The 10226-nt window shown below is 35.5% G+C and overlaps 2 protein-coding genes across 2 annotated transcripts; one reads left to right on the top strand and one right to left on the bottom strand.

Annotated features, from left to right (window-relative positions):
- On the top strand, positions 3596 to 6016 carry LOC109235579 (myb-related protein 315-like). Its single transcript, XM_019401744.1, has 3 exons — positions 3596 to 3889; positions 4464 to 4593; positions 5230 to 6016. The coding sequence occupies exons 1-3, from the start codon at positions 3757 to 3759 to the stop codon at positions 5798 to 5800; spliced, it is 834 nt and encodes a 277-aa protein (XP_019257289.1). The 5' UTR covers positions 3596 to 3756; the 3' UTR covers positions 5801 to 6016.
- Positions 6423 to 10017, bottom strand: LOC109235581 (cystinosin homolog). The gene is made up of 8 exons (XM_019401745.1): positions 9670 to 10017; positions 9435 to 9567; positions 8580 to 8669; positions 8345 to 8469; positions 7724 to 7766; positions 7479 to 7596; positions 7300 to 7349; positions 6423 to 6837 (listed from the first exon to the last, which is right to left on the bottom strand). Exons 1-8 carry the CDS (start codon positions 9786 to 9788, stop codon positions 6691 to 6693), a joined length of 825 nt encoding a protein of 274 aa, XP_019257290.1. The 5' UTR covers positions 9789 to 10017; the 3' UTR covers positions 6423 to 6690.

Below are 10226 nucleotides of genomic sequence, written 5' to 3'. Positions count from 1 at the left end.
TTTGAGCTGATTAAATGCTCATGAATGCAACAACATAAATGTGCAATAAATATAGATAAATGCGACAAGCATAACAAAAGGTAATTTACTACCCAATTATTGTAATATTCGGATGGTTCTTTCCCCTGACAGCAGCGTGGAAAGAAGGGAATAAAAGATGGTTCTGAGATCTTTGGTTCTTGTGAATATAGAATCAAAAAATATATGCTGGAATAATGTATTCAATGAACAAGACAACTTTAGTATATTCTCTCAGGTCAACCTTTTACAAAGTATTTTTCTTCTCATACAAATGAAGATCTCCTTTTTTGTTCTCTATCTCTTCCTATTTATAAGGGACATTTCCCAAAAACCCTAATAAGTACAAAATAAGGAATATTCAAAGGAATATTCCTTATATCCATATCTGAACCTATGCTACTGTTATCCATTCACCTCAGCTGCCCGTCTTTGGCATCAGTCTTCTTGAGAGCCGCCTTCAATTATCACACCGTGGTCGACCCGTCCGCAGTCTGGCTTATCCACTGTTGCCAAGTCGCCAAATTTCGACCAATACAATAATAATTAATTAAAAATGATCAAAAATGCATTTATTTCATGTAAAAGTTATAATTTTCTTGTTTCTTCTCTTTCTTTCCTCTATTCAATAATTATAATCGCAATCCACAAGTATGACTGTAATCAATGAATCGAGAAATATGACACACACACATATATATGTTTATATACATATATATGTTTGTGTGTGTGACTTATATATTGTTATCGAGAAATACGACTTATATATCAATTGAAAATGCAAGTTATAAAATGCAATTAAGAAATGGGACTAATAATCACAATTGACAAATGCTGACTTATAAATCGCAACTGAAAAAGGTACTTATATACGACTTATAATCGCCATTGGAGAATGCGACTTGTAAATCAATCAGAGAATGCTGACTTGTTGTCAAGGTTGGGCAGAGCCTCCCTTTGCTTTCAATAGTTTGGTTTGTTGATGAGTGATGTTCCCTCAAGTGCAGGTTTCTAAGATAGACTTGCAAGAATTTTCAGTTTTTATTGTTTTTTTTTTTTGTTTCTCATTCGGTGATCGGTACCCGTATTGAAGCCCGACTATATCCCGGTTCGCGCCAAGTAGGGCCTCTTCGGGTGGTAGTGGTTCCTACCAAGGATTTTTTCATACCCAGGGTTCGAACCCGAGACCTCTGGTTAAGGAATAAGCAGCCTTATCCACTACACCACGTCCTTTGATGGTCAGTTTTTATTGTTAAGAGAGAGAAACTCTACAACTATGTATATTATTGTACTGTATGAAATCCTAGAAAATCATGTTCTTCAATATTTTAAATACAAAATCAGTAAACCAACTGCTTAAACTACTCTTTAAACTTTCGTTCGTTGAACTTGACTTGCATTGAGTTCATAACAATCATTAGAGAATATATGCCTGACTTGTATGCATGAAAAAACTTAGATAGGTACATGAACTCAATGTTTAATTTGTTTATTAAGTTTTAATTGTATAATTCGGTTTGATGTATTTTTTTAATTGATTCCTTAAAATTTGATAATGATGTTTTATTTTACGTTGCTTTACAGAGTCATAGGACCATTTATGCCACCAAAGAAAACCACAACATGATTAACACTCTTGACTTTTTGATTGGTTGAATTTTTGCTTATTGCTTTGACCTTTGACAAATTAAAGTAGCTAAGCTTAGTGACGTAAAGTTCAAAATTGAAGAATTTCTTTTATTCGGAGTAATTTTACGGATAGTCATCCAACTTTTCTTCGCAATGTCGCACGTAGGTATTTAATTTTTTTTTAGACGAGTACGATTTTTTTTTTTGGTTTTTTTTAAAGTGGTGCGACGTGGATATTTTTGGCCATAGATTTTGTCAAATTTGGATTTTTTTGGCAAATACATGTTTGTTCATAAATTTTATTCATATGAGCTGGTTTTGGCCCAAAATATTACTATTACATTTTTAAAAAATTGCCCCATACTTTTGTATTTTATAAAAGAGCCTACCATTTATTATTTTGTAAGAATGTTGCTTCATTTTCTCGGTCATCTGATAGTGTATTATGTAATTCATTATAAAAATGATAATTTTATACCAAGTTTATTTATGTTCAGGACTATAGTTTGCGATAATATAATGAATGTTATTGATGAAGGGTATTTGTGATAGTTTTTAGAACTTGTGGGTATAAGTCATATTTCATGTTTTTTCAACAACCAAAAAAAGTGAAATATGTTTTGAAAACTGATGTCCAAACACATTTTCATCTTCAAACCAAATTTCACCCAAATCAAATTTTTCAAAACAAATTTAGGAATTTATGGCCAAACGCTAGCTTAATTTCTCTCTCACCTTATTGTTTTAATTTTCTGGCTTGAGATAGTTACAAGTTAATAGTATGTGAGATAGCAAATTAAATTAGCACTAAACAAGATTATATGCAATGTCTTTTTTCTGTATATTAACCTTTAGCACTTTGAATGATTTTGAAAGGGTAGAGAAAAGGAGTTGCCTACAACGACAAAACTGGCCAGCTTTAAAGGGACAAGAGGAATAATTCATTTGAGTATTAATAAAAATTCCTTTTTTTTTTGGCAGCAGAATAAACACTAATGAAGAAGACTTTGGCTGAAATATTCTTATTAAATTTCTCAATGGAATCAAAGACGACCCACGTCTGTTGATACTTTGTGGCTTGCTTTATTTTTTTCTTCCTTAATATATAGAAGAAAAAAGAAAAGAAAAAAAAGTCGAAGAAATAATACCTTCTGAATTGTTTATTATACTCCAAGCAATTGAGAAGTTGCACTATCTAGGAGTATCTATGGGATGGGATAGATAAGATCCCTTCATCCTTAATTCGAACTGTTGAAATTGAAATTTTTTTGATAGGGTGTGTGTCACCCTTTAATCGGTCATATGCAGTGCGCAGATCCTAATTAGTCGGACCAATAGATTTCAGATATCATATCAACAACAACAACGATAATCCAGTATAATTCCACTAGTGGGATCTGGGAAGGGTATTGTGTACGCAGACCTTACCCTACCCTAGAGTAGAGAGGTTGTTTCCGATAGACCCTCGGCATCCTTCCCTCCGAGAACTCCCCACCTTGCTCTTGAGGTGACTCGAACTCACAACATATTCATTGGAAGTGGAGGGTGCTTACCACTAGAGCAACCCACTCTTGTCAAATTTCAGATATCATATTATATTAAAAAAATTGGAGTAGTGCCATATACGGTCAAACCTCTCCATAAAAGCCTCATTTGTTCCGATATTTTTTGGCTGCTATAGAGAAGTGCCGTTATAGAAGACATATATGATCACATAACATAAAATTGGTTCCGAGAAAAACTTGACTTTTATAGGTAATAGTTTATATATAGGGATGTCGTTATCGAGAGATCTGACCGTAAATGGTTATGTTGATGGTGATTGGCCACTTCTATTAAAAATATATGAGAAAAAAGGTCTTGCACGCTCATCAACTTTACAAACTTTTTTTCATTCAATCATTTATATCCTTTCTTAAGAAGCATATCTCTTTTATTATTTGTCCTCACTGATCTGTCAGCATCTTTTCTTTGCTTCTAATACAAATTCCTCTTTATTTGCCCATAAAGAAGAAGAAAAAAAGTACCTATATATTTGTGCTTTTAACTCTATTCTTTAGTTTCTTGTCAACTCTATTGAATAGAGTCACTAAACAAGAGTATAGTAAAATGGGAAGGCAGCCATGTTGTGATAAAGTTGGATTAAAGAGAGGTCCATGGACTATAGATGAAGACCATAAGCTGTTGAACTTTATTCTTAACAATGGCATTCAATGTTGGAAAATGGTTCCCAAGTTTGCAGGTTTCATTTTTTGCTCTCTATCTGTATTTATTATATCTTTCTTTTTGTGCTAATCATCTGGTATCCGAAGTACACTCGGCTCGACTAATTCAGACTCGTGCCCGATATGACCATTGAGGGATAAAGTGCTTTGTACCCTTAGGTATCATTTGGTACGAGGGATAAGGGATAATAATCCCGAGATTAAATTTGAGGTGAGTTTATCCCATATTTGGTTGGGATAAAATCACAGTATAACTAATCCCGAAATCAGTTATCCCGGAACTGGAGTGTTATTTTATCCTTATGGGAGGTTGGATAACAATCTCGGGATAACTAATCCTGAGATAACTTGTTTTCCAACCAAACGACCCTTAGTTCTCTATTTCTTAGGATCGAACTCGAGACTTCTGATTAAGAGTGGAGGGATCTCAACCATCCTGCTACACTCCAACTTGATGATGTATGTATATATCATAGCTGCAACGCCTACACGCGGAGTTTTGCAGCTCGCATATTTTAAAAAAAAAAATCCTATATAGATGATTAAAAGTACAATGCTTAATTTGTGACACTGAATTATTGTGTGAGGAAGGTTTGCAGAGATGTGGAAAGAGTTGCAGACTGAGATGGATTAATTATTTGAGACCAGATCTTAAAAGAGAGCCACTATCAGAAGCTGAAGAGAATCAGATTATACAACTTCATGCCTGTTTTGGTAACAGGTTTGTTCATTTGAGCTAGAATAGAGCAATATTATTGCATGTCTTTTACCACTTAATGTTGATTCAGATAAGGATTAAAGTTATATACACTGAAAAGTAAATAACTTTTATACTATGAGTTTAATTTAACTGATATAGTAGGTTATTATTCTATTTTTCAGAGAGTTTAACTTCTATGCATTGTCACTGTAAAATTTTCAGCTCATCTAAAAGATAATTACATATAATCATCCGTAAAAATGAGATAAATAACTTGAAAATTAAGCAAGTTGCCTGGTATAACATGTTACAATACATGGTAGTGCAAAAATCTTTACATTATTAGTGTATGTAAGTTAATCACTTTTCAGGTTACCATATCAGACAAAGTTATTAAGAGTTAACTGCTGTTGTAGGCCAACTTAATGTGATTATGAAAAAACTTTATACAATTGTTTGTTATTATTCTATTGTCGCTTTTCGTCTTCTTGTGCCGAGGGTCTATCGGAAACTGCCTTTCTACCCTAGGGTAGGGGTAAGGTCTGCGTACACACTACCCTCTCCATACCCCACTTGTGGGATTATACGGAGTTATTGTTGTTGTTGTTGGTGTTTGTGTATAAAACTTAAAACTTTTCTTTTAAACCCTTTATGCAGGTGGTCTAAGATAGCATCACATTTTCCAGGCCGGACTGACAATGAGATCAAGAACCACTGGAACACTCGGATTAAGAAGAGATTAAAGCTTCTTGGAATAGACCCTTTAACTCACAATCCAATTGAGCCACTTAATCTTGAAAATCTTGAACAAAAACCAGATGAGACGATCATACAATCCAACATGCCAACAACACATGATCATGAAACAGAGAATTCGTCGACAAGTAGTGAAACTAAGAAGACAGAAACAGACATCAAGACTGATGATATTACTAATGATTTCTCAGTAGTAGACAATGAGTACTCCAACTTGTGTGGAAACTTGGATGTGGACTTGTTGAGCAATACTACTAAAACTATGTCATATTCTTTGGAAATTGCTGAATCCATCAATCTTTCATCAGCATCAGTTGCTACAGAATCCTCAAGTAATGTTGTCCCTGCAGAAGGACAGGACTCTATACAGCAATGGTTTTACAGTGTGGATTCACTTTTCTCATATGGGACAACAATGTCAATCAACATGGAGTTGGAGAAGACTTTCTTTTGGAGAAACTACAACCATTGATTACTCTATTTTTGTTCCTCCTATCTCTCTCCACAGCTACATCTATCTTTTTCTATCATTAGTATTCCAGAATTAATACACAACTTTCTCAAATTCATTTTCAAAAAGAGGTCCTTTCTGTTATTGAACTACTGCCGTGTGATGCGAGAAGCGCAAAAAAGCTCTAAGGTCTGTTGGGGTTTTAAGCGCAAAACGCAAATAAAGCATGGGCTTTAACGAAGAAAGGCACAAATGGAGAAAAATTACAAATATGTTTGTGAAGTCCAAGACTAATATCTATAAGCATGTATACCAAATATATGGGCAAAGAAATTGAAGAAAATTTACGATAAAGTGAAATATCAATTGTTTAGTGTCGCCTCTTTCAGATTACGCTCGTTAGCAAGGAAAAGTATGCCTTAGAACCTCGATGACAACATTGAAGCGCCTATTAAGCGAGGTGTACCGCTCAACATGTTTCTTAAGCGCGCCTTTGATAACACTGCGATGAACATGACTTGTAAACTACACTAGTCAGATTGGAAAAACTTGTCAAAAAGAAAAGTCGATATCACATCATGTTAAGAGTTCGGTTATCATCTTTCGTCAATCAGCCAACTAGCTAAAGAAAACATGCGAGGCATGGCACCAATATTGTTTCTTCATACTTACATAATCACAAAAGAGGAAAGTTACTGAAGCAGTTTCTTTTCTTTTAATAAGTTTCTTTACTTCATAACTGGTGTACAACAACAACATATATGCCTCAATCCCAAGCAAGTTGGGGTTGGCTATATGAATCCTCATTGTCTCGCTCCATTTAGCTCATCTACTTCAGAATAACTGTGTGCATGATTAAAATATATATTTTCTATTTTACAGTGGAGACAAATTTTCATATGAATGATGCATTATACTTCTTCTTTGTTTTCATGATCGGAAGATTTAAGTAACGGTTTCTTGCCTATCACATCAACATCTCGAGAAGTTGCAGTCTTCCAAGCAGGATAGAGCACATAATGTTGCAAAATGAAGAGAATGTCAAAGAATATTGATATCTGCAACATTCATCCACCAAACCAAACAGTAGTCAGAGCCTCATGATACTAGCAATGGAAAAGAAAATACTAACAGTATCCTCATGATACTATCCCGGTATCTTAGGCTTCAATTTCAGGAAAAGAAAATTGTCTAACAAAGGGGAAAGATCATAGAAGATATTCATAAGACCAAGCCGATCCCTGTTTCATACTAATAAGGCCTTGCACCATTTCTAGTGGTAAGTTGCTGCATTTCCTTGTAAGTGTAACCCCTCATTACCTCATTACTTGATCTATTTCTTTTTCAGAAGTCCGCTATGATCTAACACTATGGCATATGAGCCGTTAAAGTGGACAAAGTGGTTTCGGAAGAACATAAAAGAACTGAACGAAGTAAAGTTTCTAAACAGTGAAATCAGGTATAAAAGCTATAGACATGATGATTGCAGCAAATAAATTAGATGGATAGACGTTCCGTACCAGTGACAATAAAGTCTTGCCTATGTTTCCATAAAAGTTCACCCAGGAATCTGTGGAAAAGGAGTTTCAGGCAGTATATTAAGCACAATTATAACTTCTCTAAGACTTTACTAGAAAATTAACAAGAGACCACAAATTATTTCTGAAGAAGTCCATATATTTGACAGACAAAAACTCACTTTGATCTATGGATTGCACTGTCATCTGTCCATAATTCGTCAGACCTCCAAGCAAGTCCAGCAAAATGTTGCCAATACTAAATCCAATAGTACTCTTCCGCTGAAAGTTCATAACAGCCTATAGATTTGAAAGAGGCAAGAAGTTAATCCAGGCTGTAAAAAAGAGACAACCAAATAGAGGGCCCAATTGATCGGAAGGTGCAAGAATTTTGAAAACAAACAAGCTGAACGAATGCAGTTATTACCTGAGGAATGTACTTAATCACTGTCATAACAACCTGCAACGTGCTGCAATCAAGAGTCAAACATAAAACATTAGCACTTGGAACATGCACATTAGCAATGAATCTAAATAACTCATACACCAAATATAGAAGTATAAACACTTGCCTTTTATAAAGAAAATGACAAAGAAGATATCAAGCTAATAAGGTACTTCATAAGTACACACAAACACCCTCCACCCCACCCATCTTTGGTCTAGTGGTAAGAGCTCAGCACATGATGTGTGGGTTAGGCGCACATCACATGTTGGAACCTTGCGCAGACAAAAGCCTGGTATTTAAGTGGAAGGGTAGAGGGACGGCCCATTATCCATTGAGTTTCGAACCGTGTACCACTAGCCTCGGGGATTTCTCGGTTATCCAAAGGAAAAAGGTATTCCGGAAGTGGCCAGTGAATAGGCTGATCTATGATAATCTATTACTATACAAATCTCTTATCCTTTAAGCAAACAGTCAATAATTGGTGCCTTATTGGTTAGTACTTATTTATCTTGGAAGAAGAGAGATAGATAGCACGGGCAGCGCTAGCCTTCTAACTTCAATCAAAATAATGGATAAAATTTTCTAGGAGAGGGCTCTTACTTGAAGCAAGAAACCAGCCAAAGCCAGGAATGGCTGGGGAGAGCTATGAACACACAAACTGCAACAGTTAACCAAGCAACAAACACGATCGCTATAGAAGTCTTTGCAACCTTCTGGTTTCCACGCTGTAAAGAAAGCAATCAACATCAAAGTGAGTAAAAAGGCATTTATCAGGGTCTCCATCCTTCACCTCATTTCCAGTTCCCTAAAGAGCAAATAGGAATGGTTCACTTACATCATAAATAGCAATCTGAAACAGGGTAAATGCTGTCAATAGAACAGCATGGACTGAGAAAGCAACATCATTTGCAGCCACAGGTATCATCTGCAGTTAAACAAGAAACGCTATAAGCATGCAAGTCATTAAATTACATGGAACCTTCCTTCACGTAATAATTCAATGAAGTTAGCAAGAGATCAAAGTGCTAACAGTTCTTAAGAATGAGACAAGACAAAAGTAGTTAGCAATGAAAACCCACTGGATTTCTTTCCAAACTAAAGATTTGCTTTCATCAGCTTTCTTGTACTTTCTCCTTTTGGTGTCTCACCAGCTTGTGTGACTCGACTAGCCCACCGGGCAGCTTGCTAGAACTCATAAGGACAGGTGCCACATAATCCGTCCCACCAAAGATGGGCTTAAGCTAGTGTTGTAGTAGCTAAGATTTTCCTTTCTTTTATGATGGTGGTGTCGGGGCCAAGCTTACGCGTACCTCGACTATTCCACCGTATACCTTCTACCTCCCACCAGCACTACCTCCCACCAGCACACGTACCATGAACTCTGCCAACCAAGGCTTAGGCAAATGGGAAGAATCACCTAGTGTTTTCTATGCCTCGACCTAAGATTTGAACATAAGACCTCATGGTTCTAAGTAGTAGCTACGAATTTGAACCTGAGATCTATAGGTTATTACTCCTATGCTTAAATCACTCAAATTTCCATTCAGTAGTTTGTTTTAAACCTCGATCCTACTTAAGTGCCAATTTAAAATTAGTAATCTATCTTAATTTTTTGTCCCCATATATATATAATTCGAACAGAAAGCAGCGGAATTAAGCTAGAAAACCACAAAAAACAAAAAAGTCAAACCTCATTATAGCCATATTTCTGACGATACTGCATCTGAACAGCAGAACTAAAGAACATGGAAGCATTATAAATGAGATAAGACGAGTGCTTTGTCAAATTCAATACCACGAAATCGAAATTCAACCCCACCACACTGCGTTTCAATACAAAAAACAAAAAGGGTCAAAATTAAAATCCATAAAGATATGAACTTTAATGTAAAAAAAAAAATAGAAGGAAAATATAAAGGGAGGACCTTTTGCGTCGGAAATTCAAGATGACTTGAGGGTAAAAACTAATGGACCAAGAGAAAAAAGCAATCCATCCTAAAGTATTGTACAGAACTTCCAGAGGAATTGAATTCCACGACGCCATAACTTACTCTTTGGATTGTTTTTCTCCAAATCCAAACAAATGAATGAGTGAATCTTTATATTTGTAGTGAAGTGAAGATTCTTTTCTGGTGATGAAATATGAAGGTTAAGCCAATGGACTCATTGATGCGCCTGGGAAAAGAACGGGTCCCAAAGATGTGGCTTTTTATGTAAATGAACGTGGCGAGGAATTGCGTCTCAATTCACACCACTTCCATGTAAAAATAACACCACGCAGCCGCTCTACAGCCTGCTATTTAGGAGTTAGCCCTTAGGTTTTGTATTTTAGTTTTTCTGTTAAGGACAAAAATATTCTGAATTATTCTAAATTTAAGATTTTTAGTTTAAAATTTCAGGATAAAATAAGTACAGGTTAATCTCTAAATAGCATCCTTGAAAATAGCATCCTTAAAATAGCCGCTTTTAGGAACCCATTTAA

The sequence above is a fragment of the Nicotiana attenuata genome, chromosome 12, assembly GCF_001879085.1.
Source record: "Nicotiana attenuata strain UT chromosome 12, NIATTr2, whole genome shotgun sequence".
NCBI lineage: Eukaryota > Viridiplantae > Streptophyta > Magnoliopsida > Solanales > Solanaceae > Nicotiana > Nicotiana attenuata.
The sequence above is the reverse complement of the archived record's forward strand: the minus strand, read 5'-3'. Positions and strand labels throughout refer to the sequence as shown.

Coding starts and splice junctions, on each gene's coding strand:
- LOC109235579 (XM_019401744.1), top strand. CDS start 3,757: ATGGGAAGGCAGCCATGTTGTGATAAAGTTGGATTAAAGAGAGGTCCA. Junction 3,890..4,463: donor AATGGTTCCCAAGTTTGCAG/GTTTCATTTTTT, acceptor TGTGTGAGGAAG/GTTTGCAGAGATGTGGAAAG. Junction 4,594..5,229: donor CATGCCTGTTTTGGTAACAG/GTTTGTTCATTT, acceptor CCCTTTATGCAG/GTGGTCTAAGATAGCATCAC.
- LOC109235581 (XM_019401745.1), bottom strand. CDS start 9,788: ATGGCGTCGTGGAATTCAATTCCTCTGGAAGTTCTGTACAATACTTTA. Junction 9,568..9,669: donor TTGAATTTCCGACGCAAAAG/GTCCTCCCTTTA, acceptor ATTGAAACGCAG/TGTGGTGGGGTTGAATTTCG. Junction 8,470..8,579: donor TTCAGATTGCTATTTATGAT/GTAAGTGAACCA, acceptor CTTTCTTTACAG/CGTGGAAACCAGAAGGTTGC.